Source organism: Erythrolamprus reginae, chromosome 1, assembly GCF_031021105.1.
Source record: "Erythrolamprus reginae isolate rEryReg1 chromosome 1, rEryReg1.hap1, whole genome shotgun sequence".
NCBI classification, from domain to species: Eukaryota; Metazoa; Chordata; class Lepidosauria; order Squamata; family Dipsadidae; genus Erythrolamprus; species Erythrolamprus reginae.
This window is the reverse complement of record NC_091950.1, coordinates 85975905-85994462: the sequence shown is the minus strand read 5'-3', so window position 1 is coordinate 85994462 and position 18558 is coordinate 85975905. Positions and strand designations below refer to the sequence as shown.

General features: G+C 44.7%; 2 protein-coding genes across 2 annotated transcripts; both read right to left on the bottom strand.

Moving 5' to 3' along the window:
• Positions 1–1202: 1202 nt before the first annotated feature.
• On the bottom strand, positions 1203–7661 carry LOC139157503 (peroxisomal succinyl-coenzyme A thioesterase-like). Its single transcript, XM_070734327.1, has 3 exons — positions 7168–7661; positions 2362–2564; positions 1203–2078 (listed from the first exon to the last, which is right to left on the bottom strand). The coding sequence occupies exons 1-3, from the start codon at positions 7622–7624 to the stop codon at positions 1479–1481; spliced, it is 1260 nt and encodes a 419-aa protein (XP_070590428.1). The 5' UTR covers positions 7625–7661; the 3' UTR covers positions 1203–1478.
• A 2453-nt stretch (positions 7662–10114) lies between these two features.
• On the bottom strand, positions 10115–16566 carry LOC139157496 (acyl-coenzyme A thioesterase 1-like). Its single transcript, XM_070734314.1, has 4 exons — positions 16064–16566; positions 14846–15048; positions 11565–14487; positions 10115–10784 (listed from the first exon to the last, which is right to left on the bottom strand). Exons 1-3 carry the CDS (start codon positions 16518–16520, stop codon positions 13888–13890), a joined length of 1260 nt encoding a protein of 419 aa, XP_070590415.1. The 5' UTR covers positions 16521–16566; the 3' UTR covers positions 10115–10784; positions 11565–13887.
• Between the last annotated feature and the right edge of the window lie 1992 nt (positions 16567–18558).

The window sequence follows — 18558 nt, the reverse complement described above, 5'->3', positions numbered from 1 at the left end:
CCATCTTGTCGGGCTTGAGCCTGCACCCATCCAGACCCTAACAGCCTCCAGACACTGGTACGTCACCTCCACTGCTTCACTGAGTTGGCACAGGGTGGAGATGTACTGCTGAGTGTCATCATTGTACTGCTGATAATTCACCCCATGTCATCGGATGTGACCCAGGCGTTTCATGTAGATATTAAACAGCAGAGGGGAGAGGACCGACCCCTGAAGAACCCCACAGGGGAGGGCCCTAGGAGCCGACCTCTGACCCTCTGCCAACACTGACTGCATCCAACTAGATAAAACAAGAGGAAGGAGAAGAGTATTGAGGTGAAGTTAAATCTCTCAACTATACATTGTGAGAAACTGTAGAGGATACTCATGATGGGCTCAGCAATCCAGCACTTGCTGAGATACAAGCTTCCTTGTCTGGGTCCTTTGTTGAAAAGGCTCTAAACCATGGTGGAGAGAGATGAAGTCAAAGTTGGTACATGTCCTTGCAGAAGAGGCACCGTGCAGAAGAGGAACGGGATGTTGCTTTCATAAAAGTTAAAAGGCTTGAAACCACTACATCGCTAATGACATTTGTGGCAGCAGCTTAAGGATTTTATTACCAGAGTAGCCTTGAATATCCAAAGATGTATAGCTAGAAGAAAACATGTATGCAGTATCGAGGTGGCAGCGGAAATTGTTTATCAGGTACGGCAACTGTATTCAGGTGGGTTGCATAGGCTTGTGCAATTCACTTGTATGGGCTCACTGAAAGCATGTCAATATCTAATACATCCTCTTACGGTTTACCTCTAGTCCACATAAACAATTTGCACATCAGATTATTCAGCTTTTTGTAGTCTACCAATAAGAAATACTCAAACTGCAACCGGAGAGAGGGTTTTACCCTCTTTCTGCTCAAGATCCCCATGGACAATTGGTGGGCCACTGTGTAACACAGAATGCTGGACTCAATGGGCTTTGGGCCGATTCAGCATGGCTCTTCTTATGTTCTTATGGGCAATGGGACAATTTTGGAGGTGGGGTGTGAACTTTCCACTGGGTGGGAAACCTTGGGAGTGTCAGATTCGGGTTTCCCAAGGCAGGTCCTTGGAGAGGGGCAGCATATAAGTCTAATAAATAATAATAATAATAATAATAATAATAATAATAATAATAATAATAATAATAAAAAAAAAAAAATAAGTTGGAACTTTGAGGAACACTTTGCATTGGACTCTGATTTAAGTTTGGGTGCTATCTGGAACCATGACACATAGATCCGTTTAATACATATGATGTATGTGTAAGGTGCTTAAGGGTTTCCAACTAGAAGAGTTTTCACCAAACTAATGAAAAATGCAGTGCACCATTGGTATACCTGAAAGAGGTAAAATATACTTTCTAAAGACCATCCCTCTGAGTTTAACTTGGTTACCAACTGACATCTAAAGTAGGATGAGAAATTTTGCCTTTCTTATGAGCAAGCAAAAATCTGCACCCTATAAAGTACTTTTCAAACTTGGCACCCGCAAGTGTTGTCTGAAAAAGGCCAATATTCTTCGCCAGGCATCTTCCTGTGCCTCTGCGTGTTCTTTCCACTTTCCACCCCAGACTAGAAGGGTCCCCAACATCTTGTGAAATGAAGTATAGCACAAGGGCATATAAGGAGGCTCCAAGAGGTGCCCAGCTCCAGGGTAGCAATAGAACTCCACATGACGCCCATTCTGCTGAAGGCGACTAACAGCTTCTTGGCAGAACATCTGACTTTTCAAGTTTTGGTCATCCTGACCACATAGGAAGAGGTACTTGCTGAAGGACTTTTCAACAGGGATGCGGCATGGCCAGGTCGATGGGTCTTTGGGGTCATCCATCATTTCACTAATATTCAATGCATTCGGAACATCAGCAACTTTGGCCTTTTCAATATCATAAGGATGAGGTGGAATGATGTGTCCTTTCACTTTCAAGGGGATAAAACCATTTACCCCTGTGCCAGAAATGCTGACGGCCGCTTGGATGTCTGGGTAAAATGCAGCTAAAGCAACAGCGAGATCTGCACCTTTAGATAGTCCCAGAACTCCAATATTCATAGATTTAACCTGAAACCATGAGAAAAAAAATACCTTAATATCCATATCCATTATTTCCCCATTAATTAAAATGTATCTCAAAACTTCATTTCCTATAAATGGTCTGCAATTATAACCTTCAAAATATATAACAAATTTGGAGAACATGAAGTTGAACCCAAATGGAACTCAGTATAAACTCAAGTTTTCAGTTCCAACAAAACTTTAGATTAACTGTGGTATGTATTACAAAATTATTTTTTTGCTCAGAAGTCAACACCCCATTACCCATGATCTCAGTTTGCTTGGATACCTTTGGTTGCTTTTGCAAGAACTCTATTGCTTCACCAAAATATTCTAAGTCAAGGAACTCTGGGAAATCTGGGAGATCTTCAAAATCTAAAAAAGCAACCGCCAGTGTAACAAAACCTCTGCTTGCCAAAAGACTTGCTCTATACTCCACCAGTCCGCCTCCATATCCATACAAGTCAATAAGTGCTGGGAAAGGCCCAGGGCCTAAAAAGACATCAAAAAGAACAAGGTTTTATAGGATTATAAATTCAGAGACCAGCCTTTACAAAAATCCACAATTTAAGACACCCTTTCCCAAGCTAAACTTCCAGAAACCCAAATCAAACCATTTAGAGATTTGGAGATACCCAGCCTTGTTTTAAGACTACTGATGAAGCCTTGCTTCACTGCCTAGTCTGCAATAAAAGGAGATCAGGGAGTTTCATCCAGTTGTGAAACAGCATTCCTAGTTTTACTGAGCTGGAACACTTCTCTATTCAGATCTGGAATAATTCTGTATTTTAACTTCCGTATTTTCCGGCGTATAAGACGACTGGGTGTATAAGACGACCCCCTAACTTTTCCAGTTAAAATATAGAATTTGAGATATACTCGCCGTATAAGACTACCCCTCTTCTGACGCACACCAAATAAAAATGAAAAAAAACCCATCAGATTTGATTTCAATATGATAATAATTTTAATTCAACTGCTTATGACATGCAGCTGTTTAGCAGGAAAACATAAGACTGCTTGTCATCAAACATCAAACCTAACTACCTAACTACCTAACTACTTTTCTATCATTCCATCTTCCTCATCTATTTATCTCTCCCTCTATCTATTTAACTATCTATCTATCTACCTACCTACCTACCTATCTTCTATCCATCTATCATATATCTTTCTGTCGGTCTGTATGTCTATCTATCTATCTATCTATCCATCCATCCATCCATCCTCCATCCATCATCTGTCTGTCTGTCTGTCTGTCTATCTATCTACCTATCCATCCATCATATATCTTTCTGTCTATCTATCTATCTATCTATCTATCCATCCATCCATCCTCCATCCATTATCTGTCTGTCTGTCTGTCTGTCTATCTATCTATCTACCTATCCATCCATCCATCATATATCTTTCTGTCTGTCTATCTATCTATCTATCTATCTATCTATCTACCTATCCATCATATATCTTTCTATCTATCTATCTATCTATCCATCCATCCATCCATCCATCCATCCATCATCTGTCTGTCTATCTGTCTGTCTGTCTCTAAATTTGTAATTGGCTTATAGCAGGACTCTGAGCAGTATACAATTTAATGAATGTAATAAAACGTTAAAACAAAATAATTAAGATTTTTTTAAAAATGTAAAATAACATTATCAAATTACATTTTTTGTATGTGTGGTGGTGGCTATCACACACACGTAAAAAGGCTTCAATCCTTGTGGGGCCCACCATTTTAATGCTGTTGACTATGCCTGAAGAGATTTCCACCCCACTTAGCATAGCTAAGAATGCTGACAGCCCAAATTGAGGGAAAAACAAGATTAAGAATTGTCCTAAAATTCATTTGCAGTAACTAAACTTAATAAAGCATCAAACAGTCACCTCTTCAGGTAAAGTCAAGTGTAACCAGCTGTTGGACAATTAGTAAACAGGTTGCTCAACGGCCCTCCTAGAACTGACAAAGGCATTCAAACTGTCAACTGCCACAACCATCTTAGAATGGAACGTATTCAAATATGTGAGAGTTCTGAAACAGTTGCTGAAGGGGGCGGGGGAAGACAGCATTTAAAAAAAACCAAAACCTCTTCCTTTTATTTTTATTTTTTCTTTTCTTCTTTCTTCTCCGCCTCGCCTCCGCTACTCCCGCCGCCACCTTTGCTCTCCCGCCGGGCGAGAAGAAAGAAGCGGCGGATAGCTGGCGAGGCGCCGGCTAGAGGGCTGGACCCTGCCGCTTTGCCGCCGCCGGCTTTGCTGGGGTTGAGCGCCACGCCCGGCGGCAGGAACTGCGGGGGGGTAGCCGGCGTAACGAGCCCTTGCCGCAGCTATCTGCCACTTCTTTCTTCTCCGCCTCGCCTCCGCTACTCCCGCCGCCACCTTTGCTCTTCCTGCCGGGCGAGAAGAAAGAAGCGGCGGATAGCTGGCGAGGCGCCGGCTAGAGGGCTGGACCCTGCCACTTTGCCGCCGCCGGCTTTGCTGGGGTTGAGCGCCATGCCCGGCGGCAGGAACTGCGGGGGGGTAGCCGGCGTAACGAGCCCTTGCCGCAGCTATCTGCCGCTTCTTTCTTCTCCGCCTCACCTCCGCTACTCCCGCCGCCACCTTTGCTCTTCCCGCCGGGCAAGAGGCAAAGGCGGCGGCGGGAGTAGCGGAGGCGAGGCGGAGAAGAAAGAAGCGGTGGATAGCTGCGGCAAGGGCTCGTTACGCCGGCTACCCCCCCCCCCGCAGTTCCTGCCGCTTCTTTCTTCTCCGGCTCGCCTCCGCTACTCCCGCCACCACCTTTGCTCTTCCCGCCGGGCAGGAACTCCTGGTTGGGGGTAGGGGTTGGACTAGATGACCTACAAGGTCCCTTCCAACTCTAATAATAAATCTAAATGAAGAATGAGTTTCCAGCGACACAGCCAAACTGCGGATGCAGCACACCTGTAGCGGGGATAGTAGTAATCTGCCCTGGTAGGGACTCCTGCTTGGGGGGGGGGTTGGACTAGATCAGCGTTTCCCAACCGGTGTGCCGCGGCACACTGGTGTGCCGCGAGACATCGCCAGGTGTGCCGCCTGGGCGGGGCGCTGCGGTGCCTCTGAACTCTCCGCTCCTGCCCGATGCTGCGGTTTCTGGCACTCTCCTGCTGGGCCCCAAAGAAGGAAGGCAGGAAGGAGAGCTCCATTCTTCGCTCAGGCAGTCGCGGGGAGATGGCGGGGGGGGCGGCTAAAGCGGCCCCGGGCACCGTTCCCTGTAGGCTTTTCCAGGGGCGCGCAGGAGAGCGCCAGAAACCGCGGCATCGGGCAGGAGCGGAGAGTTCAGAGGCACCGCAGCGCCCCGCCCAGGCGACAGGGAAGCTTCAGCTGGGCCGCGGCATCGAGCAGGAACCGGGAGGTCGGAGGCACCGGCACGGCAGCGCCCGCCCAGCTGAAGCTTCCCTGTCGTCATCGGCAAGTGTCCTTTGGGGCCCGGCGGGAGGGCACTGGCGGTGGGAGCGGGGGGGGCGCGGCTGCAGCGGCGCAGGCAGTCGCGGGGAGATGGCGGGGGGCGGCCAAAGCGGCCCCGGGCACCGTTCCCTGTAGGTGGCCCTGTAGGCTTTTCCAGGGGCGCGCAGGGAGCCGCGGCCACCCGCCCGCCTACCGGATTTCCCTCCGCGCGGTTGGGGAGGTGGATTCGCCGCCCCCGCCAGCCCGATCTCCCTCCGTGGGGGGGTGGGGGGCGACGAACCGACGACCGGGGGCTGTCCGTCCGTGTTGGGTGGTGCAGGGCAGGCACAGGCAGCCCCAGGGGAGAACAAGGGAGGGAGAGAAAGGAAAGAGAGAGTAAGGGAGGGAGAGAAAATTGAATGAAGGAGGGAGAGAAAGAAAGAGTAAGAAGTAGAAAGGATAGAGATAAAGGAAGAGAAAGAGGGGGAGAAAGGAAAGAGGGAGGAAGGTGGGAGAGAAAATTGAATGAAGGAGGGAGAGAAAGAAAGAGTAAGAAGTAGAAAGGATAGAGAAAAAGGAAGAGAAAGGGAGGGAGAGAAAGGAAAGAGGGAGGAAGGGGGGAGAGAAAATTGAATGAAGGAGGGAGAGAAAGAAAGAGTAAGAAGTAGAAAGGATAGAGAAAAAGGAAGAGAAAGGGAGGGAGAGAAAGGAAAGAGGGAGGAAGGGAGGGAGAGAAAATTGAATGAAGGAGGGAGAGAAAGAAAGAGTAAGAAGTAGAAAGGATAGAGAAAAAGGAAGAGAAAGGGAGGGGGAAAAGGGAAAGAGGGAGGAAGGGGGAGAGAAAGAAGATATGAAGGAGGGAGAAAAAGAAAGAGAGATAGGAAGGAAAGAGGGAGAGAAAGGAATGAGAGAGAAAGGGAGGGAGAGAAAGGGAATGAAAGAGGGAGAAGGGGTGAGAGATAGAAAGGATAGACAGAAAGGGAGAGAAAGGAAAGAGAGAAAGGGAGGGAGAGGAAGGAAAGAGATGAGAGAGGAAGGAGGAGACAGAAAGAGAGGAAGGAAGGAAGAGAGAAAGAAAGAGGGATGGAGAGAGAAAGGAAGGAAGAGAGAGAAAGAGGGAGAGAGAGAGAAATAGAGCGAAAGGGAGGAAGAGATATTTTTTTTGTCCAAACTTTTTTTAGCGCCCCCCCCCCCATGTTCCCCAGGATTTTGAAAATATGAAAAATGTGCCGCGGCTCCAAAAAGGTTGGGAAACACTGGACTAGATGACCTACATGGTCCCTTCCAACTCTAATAAATTGAAATGAAGGACGAAATATACTGCTCAAAAAAAAAATAAAGGGAACACTCAAATAACACATCCTAGATCTGAATGAATGAAATATTCTCATTGAATACTTCGTTTTGTACAAAGTTGAATGTGCACAACAGCTTGTGAAATTGTCAATCAGCGTTGCTTCCTAAGTGGACAGTTTGATTTCACAGAAGTTTGATTTACTTGGAGCTATGTTGTGTTATTTAAATGTTCCCTTTATTTTTTTTTTTGAACAGTGTAGTTTCAGCGAGTTCCTACGCTGCCCGCTTTTCCACCCAGCCTTCCTCAAGCGTGTTTGTTTCAGGGATTCTCAGCCCCGTGAGCCCCGTGGCGGTTTCAGCCCTCATCCACCGGTGCACGTTTGCCACTCACCGGGCGGGCAGAAGAGCGTGGCTCTGAGGCGGCCTTCTCGCACGGGCACTCTCCGCACGCCTTCGGCCATGAAGCGCCTCTCGCTGCGGCAGCTGCAAAGGGGCGAGCTGGAGACTCCGCGCCCGCCGTACACCTCATAGGTGACCCAGAAAGGGGTGAGGACGTTCCTCTTCCTCAGCCTCTTGTGGGGCGTCGTGGATTCCAGCGTCCACAGCAAGCCCATGGGCTCCACCCCGGAGTAGCTGCCGCCCAGCGACGGGGAGCAGCTGAGGTCCAGCTCCCCGTCGCCCCCGGTCCGATAGTAAGCGCGCGATTGGAAAAGGTTGCCGCTTTCATCCACCAAAGAGGCCGCGACGGTGACCTCCTGGAAGCGGGAGAGGCCCTCGATCTTCACCTGGACCGGGTCGTCATACAGGCAGGCGGGAGAAGGCAAGACCAGAACGCGGGGCGCCGCCATCCGAGTTAAAGTTCCCTCAAAGCCGGCCGCGCTTTATTTTGCTCCCGCGGACTTTTGACTCCCGCTTTATAAACCTGAGGCTTTTAATGAGTTAGGGTGGCGAATAAAAAGCATCCGTGAGGGTTTCTGGGAGGTGTAGTTCCTTAAAAAGCAGAACGCGAGGTAATTTTGCGCCCATTAATTGTGAAGGCGCCGAGGCAGAACCGTTTACACCCTCTCAGCCCTAGGAAGGAGCAACAACCAGTTTTGAAAAGCTCGCCAGGAATAATTGCAGGGATGTTTGTTCAGTCTTGCGTCTTTTCAAACTACAGTAATCCTCTTCATGTAACACGGGTCACGTCCTCAGACCAGTCAATCGCAGTGCAAGGAGGGGAAATTTATTTATTTGGACTTACATGCTGCCCAGTTCCCAAAGTTCTTGTACACCATTGTCCAAGTACAATGTACTTGTTCAATAATACATCCATTCAGTTGGGATAACAAAGTTGTAATAAATCTAGCTCTGGGTTCCTGATAAAAGATTGCAGTGTAATAAGTAATGAATCAAATTTTCCACCTATTATTACAAGTGCATAAATATTGCGTAGTCGGTAATCCTTGCACCTTCCATTCAAAGAGGCTGTGGGCATTTTTTGAAAGCAAAGTTCTATTAAGAGCTGTCTGAGGAATGTGACTGTAAATAGCATATTCCTTGACCATCCTTTAAAAAATGGTACCACATAGTTAATGCTATGCATAAAATCTTTTTAAAAATTAAGTAGTCCTTCAATAATGTAGCTTTTTAAATCCATACATCATTTAACATCTTATAACAGTAACTCTTGAGTATTGTTCCAACAAGGCAACAGTTTAATCTCCAAAATGCCAAGTATTATATAAAGTTCCAGGTCTAATGTCTTTATTAGCTTTTATTTCATTCATCAGCTTGTCAGTCCCCACAGAGACAGATGTGTGTGGGTCAAATAAAGCTAGCAGGCTGTGTAGTTAGGACACGTAGTAGCCATCATGTCATCTACTGGTTTAGCTGGAAGCCTATTCTATTAATCCCATTATAGGGCAAAGGTGGTAACTTGAAATTACGAAATGGAAAACGAAATTCAACTCAAAAGAAAATTCAACGGTGAAAAAAGTAAGATTCTACATTTAGTCTGCGGAGTCTGCGGAGAGGGGCGGCATACAAATCTAAATAATAAATAAATAAATAAATTTAGGCAAGAAAAACAAAACACACAGGTACAGTATATGTGGTACCTTGTTCAACAGTGGTGACTATGAGAGGGATCTTGGAGTCCTAGTGGACAACCATTTAATATGAGCCAGCAGTGTGCAGCAACGGCCAAAAAAGCCAACACCGTTCTAGGCTGCATTAACAGAGAGATAGAATCAAGATCACATGACGTGTTAATAGCACTTTACAATGCCTTGGTAAGGCCACTCTTGGAATACTGCATCCAGTTTTGGTCACCATGGTGTAAAAAAGATGTTGAGACTCAAGAAAGAGGGCAGAGAAGAGCAACAAAGATGATTAGGGGACTCGAGGATAAAATATGAAGAACAGTTGCAGGAACTGGGTATGTCTCGTCTTAGGAAAAGAAGGACTAGGAGTGACATGATAGCAGTGTTCCAATATTTCAAGGGTTGCCACAAAGAAGATGGAATCAAACTAATCTCCAAAACACATGAGGGTAGGACAAGTTTCTTGGTGACAATTAGAACAATTAATCAGTGGAACAACTTGCCTCCAGAAGTTGTAAATGCTCAACACTGGAAGTTTATGGATTTAAGTTCTTAAATTTAAGAATGTAACTTTAAATTTAAGAATCTAATCTTAAATTTTTAAGATTAGATAACTATCTCTCTGAAGTGGTGCAGGGTTTCCTGCCTAAGCAGGGGTTGGACTAGACCTCCCAGGTCCCTTCCAACTCTGTTATTCTATTTTATTCTTTCTGTACTCTGTCAGAAATTATGACAACAGTAAGTATTCTGTAATTCTTTTCCTTGTGTACGTGTTGATCCTGATCATTCTGAGAGGCAGCTTCTATCCTAGAAACATAGAAATGTTGCAATGATTGCAGTGCAAACAATGTGACATAATGTAATGCTTGAACCAGGCCTGAACTCAGAAATGAACATAATGCTTGAAGACCTAATGGGTAAAGAAACAGAAAGCTAGTAGATACCATACACTGATCACTACTCCAGTTTTTTTCATCCCAAAGATATTTAGGGCATTAAAACACTGTTTATCTGCAGGAATCCATTTTAGAAGTAGATGGTGTCATTTCCAAACATTATCTTGAAATCTCATTGAAATGGAGATAGAAAATCTGCTTAATTTTTTAAGATAATATTGTTACCTTAATCAGAAAATGATTTGGTAATTAACATTGTGATGAGACAAAACATTTCATTGAAAATAGGAAAACAGCTGTGTAAGATACAGTTTGACCAACAGCTCCTATAATGCATTCGTGTGATATAAAAATTGCCTTTTGTCTTTATGAGGTCAATTATGAAATTATTTATTTAAATTACATGAATAAATATATTTTAAAAAATTGTAAGCACAGTTCCATATCAGATGTAAAAGGTTAGCCGTTTCAAGAAGAATCCAAGATCGGTTGTGCAGCTTTAGTGAGAAAATCCAGCAACTGATAATCGGAGTATTTTAGATCATATTCCATATCACACCAAGAAAGAAAAAATCTTTTAATACTATTAATAGTATTCTGAGCTATATCTGACGGCATCTTAGCTGCTGCCCTAGATCAGTTCCGGGACACATGTGCATACCAGCCAACTGATTTTTGACTCACATAGAGGCTCTGGGAGGGCATTTTTGGCTTCTGGAGGGTCTCTGGGAGATGGGAGAGGGTGTTTTTGCCTAGGGAGGGTGAAAAATGGGCCTACCATGCCCACCAGAAATTGGGAAATGGGTGTTTCTGGCCTCCAGAAGGACAAGGGAGGCAATTTTTGCCCTCCCCAGGTATTGAATTATGGGTGTGGGCACTCATACAAGTGCGATAGTGTGAGAGAACAGGCTTTCAGCACCCGAGGGGAAAAAAGGTTCACCATGACAGGTCTAAATGAACATGTTTGGAAAGACAAGGCAACTTGTAGCTCCCAAATCACCTATTGTCACGCACTGAAGAGCTACAGCCTAAAACAGGGGTCCCCAAACTTTTTACACAGGGGGCCAGTTCACTGTCCCTCGGACTGTTGGAGGGCCGGACTATAAAAAAAACCTATGAACAAATTCCTATGCACACTGCACATACCTTGTTTTAAAGTAAAAAACAAAATGGGAATGTACTATTTAGAGGGGGGAGAAGGTCTGAAATTCATATATGTTTATTTTTTGTTTTTAATTTTCTTTTGTTGACATCTGATTGGCTATACAAGGTTTTCTTGGCTTATGATAAATGTATAAAGAAAGAAGGAAGCACTTTGGCACAATGGTTAATAAGTTAGAAATATAATTGGTGTTGCACTTTTTGAAGGAACATTAAGGAGGAAATTTAATTAAAAGAAAATGAATGTAACTGGATGACAAAATTAGAAAAAAAACTTTGCAACTTTTTTGATGATTGATATTAGTTACTAACAAAATACTGCATTTTATTCATGGAAAATTAGATGGTACACTGTGTTGTTTGAATGTATGTTGAGAGAAAAATAAAAAAAAATTACCCCCCCGAAACAGTCCTTCTTTCCTCTGTCCCTCCATTTCATGCTTCCTTCCTTCCGTTCTTCCTTGTTCCCTCCATTTCTCCTTCCTTCCCTCCTTCCTTCCTCTCTACTTCTCCTTCCCTCCCTTTATTACCCTTTTCCTTCTTTCTCTCTCTCTTTTCCCTGTGCTCTTGTCACTCCCCGGCGGGCCGGATAAATGGCCTCAGTGGGCCGCATGTGGCCCACGGGCCGTAGTTTGGGGACCGCTGGCCTAAAAGATCAGAAGAACTCAAACAAGACTGATTTATTGATTTATTGATTTATTATTTGAATTTCTAGACCACTCTTCTCCGTACACTCAGGGCGGCTTACAAGGCAAGAATACAGAAATGAAACATGAAAGAAATCCAAACATTAAAACTCATCTAATCTTATTAAAACCATCATCCACATTCATTCCCTCACAATCAGACATTCAGCCGGAGTAGGATGTCAGTACTCAACGGCTCCAAGTCTGCCAGCAAAGATGAATTTTTGAGACCTTACGAAAGACCAGGAGGGTGGGTGCAGTACAAATCTCTGGAGGGAGTTGATTCCAAAGGGCCGGAGCTGCCACAGAAAAGGCTCTACCCCTAGGTCCCGCCAGGCAGCTTTGCTTAGGTGACAGGACCTGGAGAAGACCAACTCTGTGGGACCTGATCAGCCACTGGGATACATGAGGTAGAAGGCGGTCCCATAAGTAACCTGGTCCTAAGCCATGTAAGACTTTATAAGTCATGACTAACATGATGTATATTTGGAGATGAATCAGTAGTCAATGCAGCTTGTGGAGTGACAGTGAAATATGGCTATAGCTTAGAAGGCCCATAACAGCTCACGCAGCTGCATTTTGCACTAACTGCAGTCTCCAAGCATTCGTTAAAAGTAGCCCCATGTAGAGGAAATTGCAGTAATCGAACCTCGAGGTGATAAGGGCCTGAGTGACTGTGAGACTCCCTGTCGAAATAGGGCCACAACTGGTGCATCAGACAAACCTGTGCAAATACCCCCCTCGCCACAGCTGAGAAATGGTGTTCTAGGCTCAGCTGTGGATCAAGGTGGACTCCCAAGTTGCAGACCCTCTCTGAAAGGGTCAAAAGTCCCCCCCGAGTGATGGACAGACAGATGGAATTGTCCCGGCGGGGGGGGGAAACCACGTCGGGGTTGAGCTTGAGCCTGTTAACACCCATCCAAACCCTAACAGCCTCCAGACACCGGCACATCACCTCCACTGCTTCACTGAGTTGGCACAGGGTGGAGATGTACAGCTGAGTGTCATCAGTGTACTGTTGATAATTCACCCTGTGCTGTCGGATGTTCTCACCCAGCGGTTTCATGTAGATATTAAACAGCAGAGGGGAGAGGACCGACCCCTGAGGGACCCCACAGAGGGACCTAGGAGTCGATCTCTGACCCCCTGCCAACAACAAATGCGTCCAGCCAGATAAAACAAGAGGAAGGAGAAGAATCTTGAGATGAAGTTAGATCTCTCAACCGTACATGATGAGAAACCGTAGAGAAAACCCATAATGGGCTCAGCAATCCAGCACTTGCTGAGATACAAGCTATGTCTGGGCCACAATGTCTCCCTTTGTTGAAAGGGCTCTAAACCATGGTGGAAAGAGATGAACACAAAGTTGATCTCTGCCCTTGCAGAAGACGCACCGTGCTGCCAGTGTCATTGGCAAAAGAGGAACGGGATGTTGCTTTCCCAAAAGGCCTGAAACCACTACATCGCTAATGACATTTGTGGCAGCAGTTTAAGGATTGTTTTTTTACCACAGTAATCTTGAATATCCAAATTCAAAGATGTACAGCTGGGAGAGAACATGTATGTAGTATCGAGGAGGGAGCAGAAATTGTTTATCGGGTACAGCAACTGTATTCAGGTGAATTGTATATGCATGTACAATTCACTTGTATGGGCCCATTGGCATGTAAAACATCCTCTTATGGTTTACAGAAACAATTTGCAAATCAGATTATTCAGGTTTTTGTAGCCTATCAATATGAAATACTCAAACTGCAACCGGAGAGAGGGTTTTGTCCTCTTTCTGCTCGAGATCCCCATGGACAATTAGTGGGCCACTGCGTGACACAGAATGCTGGACTCGATGGGCTTTCAGCCAATTCAGCATGGCTCTTCCTATGTTATTATGCGCAACATGACAATTTTGGAGGTGGGAGTACAAGGGGTGTCAACTTTCAATTCAGTGGGAAACTTTGGGAGTGTTTCCCTTAGCGGTACCAGCATGGCTCTGGCAATAAATTGTAACTTTGAGGAAAACTTTGCCTTGGATTCTGATTTAAGTTTGGGTGCTATCTGGAACTCTGACACATAGACCCGTTTAATACATATGATGTATGTGTAAGGTGCTTAAGGGTTTCCAACTGGAAGACTTTTCACCAAACTAATGAAAATTGCAGTGCACCATTGGTATACTTGAAATATACTTTCTAAAGACCATCCCTCTGAGTTTAACCTGGTTTCCAACTGACATCTAAAGTAGGATGAGAATTTTTGCCTTTCTTATGAGCAAGCAAAAATCTGCACCCTATAAAGTACTTTTCAAACTTGGCACCCGCAAGTGTTGTCTGAAAAAGGCCAATATTCTTCGCCAGGCATCTTCCTGTGCCTCTGCGTGTTCTTTCCACTTTCCACCCCAGACTATCAGGGTCCCAAACATCTTGTAAAATGAAATATAGCACAAGGGCATATAAGGAGGCTCCAAGAGGTGCCCAGCTCCAGGATAGCAATAGAACTCCACATGACGCCCATTCTGCTGAAGGCGACTAACAGCTTCTTGGCAGAACATTTGACTTTTCAAGTTTTGGTCATCCTGACCACATAGGAAGAGGTACTTGCTGAAGGACCTTTCAACAGGGATGCGGCATGGCCAGGTCGATGGGTCTTTGGGATCATCCATTATTTCACTAATATTCAATGCATTCGAAACATCAGCAACTTTGGCCTTCTCCAAATCATAAGGATGAGGTGGAATGATGTGTCCTTTCACTTTCAAGGGGGTAATACGATTTACCCCTGTGCCAGAAATGCTGACGGCCGCTTGAATGTCTGGGTAAAATGCAGCTAAAGCGACAGCGAGATCTGCACCTTTAGATAGTCCCAGGACTCCAATATTCATAGATTTAACCTGAAAACATAGGAAAAAATTACTTTAATATCCATATCCATCATTTCCCCATTAATTAAAATGTATCTCCTAACTTCATTTCCTACAAATGGTCTGCAATTATAACCTTCAAAATACATAACAAATTTGGAGAACACGAAGTTGAACCCAAATGGAACTTTTTGCACCACGTTGGAACCAAACCCAAGAATTCAGTATCAATTTAAGATAAGTTTGCATTTATGAATTTCAGTATAAACTAAAGTCTTCAGTTCCAAAAAGACTTCAGATTAACTGCAGTATACTATAAAACTATTAAAAAAAAATTTTGCTGAAAAGTCAACACCCCATTACCCATGATCTCAGTTTGCTTGGATACCTTTTGTTGCTTTTGCAAGAACTCTATTGCTTCACCAAAATAATCTAAGTCAAGGAACTCTGGGAAATCTGGGAGATCTTCAAAATCTAAAAAAGCAACCGCCAGTGTAACAAAACCTCTGCTTGCCAAAAGACTTGCTCTATACTCCACCAGTCCGCCTCCAGATCCATACAAGTCAATAAGTGCTGGGAAAGGCCCAGGGCCTAAAAAGACATGAAAAAGAACAAGGTTTTATAGGATTATAAATTCAGAGATCAGCCCTTACAAAACCCACAATTTAAGACACCCTTTCCCAAACTAAAGTTCTCCAACAGGTGGTGGACTTCCAGAAACCCAAATCAAACCATCTAGAGATATCCAGCACACTGCAAAATAAATGCCGGAAGGGTCTGTTTTAAGGCTACTAATGAAGATGTGCTTCACTGCCTAGTCTACAATAAATGGAGGTTGCAAAGCCTTGGTCTCTTCAGCCTTGAAAGAGGGCATTTAAGGGGTGACTTGATCGAAGTGTATAAAATCATGCATGGGATAGAAAAGGTGGATGGAGAAAAATTATTTTCTCTATCACACAATACTAGGACAAGGGGGCACTCCCTAAAGCTCATAGGTAAGAAAGTGAGGACAAATCAAGGGAAATATTTCTTCAACCAGAGGTTCCTTGTTTAAGGAATTCACTTCCAGAAGAGGTTGTGACAGCTGTCAGTCTGGATAGCTTCAAGGCAGGATTAGACAGATTCATGGATGCCAAGTGTATTGGTAGTTATTGAAACAGATGTCCATGTGCCGCCTCTACCAATGCAATGTATTGGTAGCGGCTGTAGTAGTAGCACTCCCCCCCTAATAGGAACTCCTGCTTGAAAGGGGGTTGGACTAGATGACCTACAAGGTCCCTTCTAACTCTAATAATAAATCTAAATTAAGGATGAAATAATTTCCCGCGACATACAGCCAATGCTGTGCATGCAGCGCACCAGTAGCGGTGATAGTAGCAAGCATCCCCTGGTAGGAACTCCTGCTTGGGGAGAAGGGGGGTTGCACTAGATGACCTACAACTCTAACAATAAATCTAATTGAAGAATGAAAGAGTTTCCAGCGAGTTCCTACGCTGCCCGCTTTTCCACCCAGCCTTCCTCAGTCGTGTTTGTTTCAGGGATTCTCAGCCCCGCGATCCCCGTGGGGGTTTCAGCCCTCAGCCACCGGTGCAAGTTTGCCACTCACCGGGCGGACAGAAGAGCGTGGCTCTGAGGCGGCCTTCTCGCACGGGCACTCTCCGCACGCCTTCGGCCATGAAGCGCCTCTCGCTGCGGCAGCTGCAAAGGGGCGAGCCGGAGACTCCGCGGCCGCCGTACACCTCGTAGGTGACCCAGAAAGGGGTGAGGACGTTCCTCTTCCTCAGCCTCTTGTGGGGCGTCGTGGATTCCAGCGTCCACAGCAAACCCATGGGCTCCACCCCGGAGTAGCTGCCGCCCAGCGACGGGGAGCAGCTGAGGTCCAGCTCCCCGTCGCCCCCGGTCCGATAGTAAGCGCGCGATTGGAAAAGGTTGCCGCTTTCATCCACCAAAGAGGCCGCGACGGTGACCTCCTGGAAGGGAGAGAGGCCCTCGATCTTCACCTGGACCGGGTCGTCATACAGGCAGGCGGGGGAAGGCAAGACCAGAACGCGGGGCGCCGCCATCCGAGTAAAAGTTCCCTCAAAGCCGGCCGCGCTTTATTTTGCTCCCGCGGACTTTTGACTCCCGCTTTATAAACCTGAGGCTTTTAATGATTTAGGGTGGCGAATAAAAAGCATCCGTGAGGGTTTCTGGGAGGTGTAGTTCCTTAAAAAGCAGAACGCAATGTAATTTTGCGCCCATTAATTGTGAAGGCGCCGAGGCAGAACCGTTTACACCCTCTCAGCCCTAGGAAGGAGCAACAACCAGTTTTGAAAAGCTCGCCAGGAATAATTGCAGGGATGTTTGTTCAGTCTTGCGTCTTTTCAAACTACAGTAATCCTCTTCATGTAACACGGGTCACGTCCTCAGACCAGTCAATCGCAGTGCAAGGAGGGGAAATTTATTTATTTGGACTTACATGCTGCCCAGTTCCCAAAGTTCTTGTACACCATTGTCCAAGTACAATGTACTTGTTCAATAATACATCCATTCAGTTGGGATAACAAAGTTGTAATAAATCTAGCTCTGGGTTCCTGATAAAAGATTGCGATGTAAAAAGTAATGAGTCAAATTTTCCACCTGTAAGTTATTACAAGTGCATAAATTGTGTGTCTCTGTAATCCTTTGCACCTTCCATTCAAAGAGGCTGTGGGCATTGTTTGAAAGCAAAGTTCTATTAAGAGCTGTCTGAGGAATGTGACTGTAAATAGCATATTCCTTGCCCATCCTTTAAAAAATGGTGCCACATAGTTAATGCTATGTCTAAAATCTTTTTTAAAAATAAGTAGTCCTTCAATAACGTAGTTTTTAAAATCCATACATCGTTTAACATCTTATAACAGTAACTCTTGAGTATTGTTCCAACAAGGCAACAGTTTAATCTCCAAAATGCCAAGGATTATATAAAGTTCCAGGTCTAATGTCTTTATTAGCTTTTATTTCATTCATCAGCTTGTCAGTCCCCACAGAGACAGATGTGTGTGGATCAAATAAAGCTAGCAGGCTGTGTAGTTGGGACACGTAGTAGCCATCATGTCATCTACTGGTTTAGCTGGAAGCCCATTAATCCCATTATAGGGCAAAGATGGTAACTTGGAATTACGAAATGCAAAACGAAATTCAACTCAAAACGAAATTCAATGGTGAAAAAAGTAAGATTTTACATTTAGGCAAGAAAAACAAAACACACAGGTACAGTATATGTGGTACCTTGTTCAATAGTGGTGACTATGAGAGGGATCGTAAACTACTTAAAACCCACCTATACCGCCAGGCATGGGGGAGTTGAGACACCTTTCCCCCAGGCTCTTTATATTTTATGTTTGGTATGTATGTGCTGTTTGGTTTTTAAATATGATAGGGTTTTATTTATTTTTTTTATTTTTATTTTTTTAAATTTTTTATTATTAAAATATAAACATATACATCGTATAATACAACATATGATACATTACAAAACAAGAAACACACATTACGAAATAAAGAGAAAACAAAACAAAGAAACAAAGAAAAAAGTGTCGGCGAATAAACAGGGGAGCTGTATTGAAAACGAAAATTTGATCCAATTATGTTTGCTTAATACCATGTTTCGAATAGATTATCAAGAATGTTGAATGCCAGAATTGAAATAAACATATTGTAGAGAAATTAACAAATATTAATAAAATTTCATCTTTAAATATATATAAAGTCTCATGTTATTCTATAAGATAATTAATTACTTTATACCAGATTTGTAACAGTTCAAAGATGTATTTTACTTTTCACTCTTAAAGCCTAATACAGTGATCCCCCGCTCGTTGCGAGGGTTCCGTTCCAGGAACCCCCGCAACGAGCGGGTTTTTGCGAAGTAGCGCTGCGGAAGTACAAACACCATCTGCGCATGTGCAGATGGTATTTTTACTTCCGCAGCGCTAGCGAGGAGCCGAAGATTGAGGACTCAGCTCGGAAGCTGCACGGGTGTTTTAAAAGGTCTCCGCCGGCATGGGGGGCTTCTTAGCACCCCCCCAAACCCGAGTTGGGGGTTCGGGAGGTGGTAGGAAGCCCCCCATGTCGGCGGAG

Bases quoted from the DNA above. Each gene is read 5' to 3' on its own strand.
- LOC139157503 (XM_070734327.1), bottom strand. From the start codon at position 7,624: ATGGCGGCGCCCCGCGTTCTGGTCTTGCCTTCTCCCGCCTGCCTGTAT. The intron at 2,565-7,167 runs GTGAGTGGCAAA...ATGTCTTTTTAG, and splicing joins CACGCTCTTCTGCCCGCCCG to GCCCTGGGCCTTTCCCAGCA. The intron at 2,079-2,361 runs GTATCCAAGCAA...TCATGGTTTCAG, and splicing joins TCTTGCAAAAGCAACCAAAG to GTTAAATCTATGAATATTGG.
- LOC139157496 (XM_070734314.1), bottom strand. From the start codon at position 16,520: ATGGCGGCGCCCCGCGTTCTGGTCTTGCCTTCCCCCGCCTGCCTGTAT. The intron at 15,049-16,063 runs GTGAGTGGCAAA...ATGTCTTTTTAG, and splicing joins CACGCTCTTCTGTCCGCCCG to GCCCTGGGCCTTTCCCAGCA. The intron at 14,488-14,845 runs GTATCCAAGCAA...CTATGTTTTCAG, and splicing joins TCTTGCAAAAGCAACAAAAG to GTTAAATCTATGAATATTGG.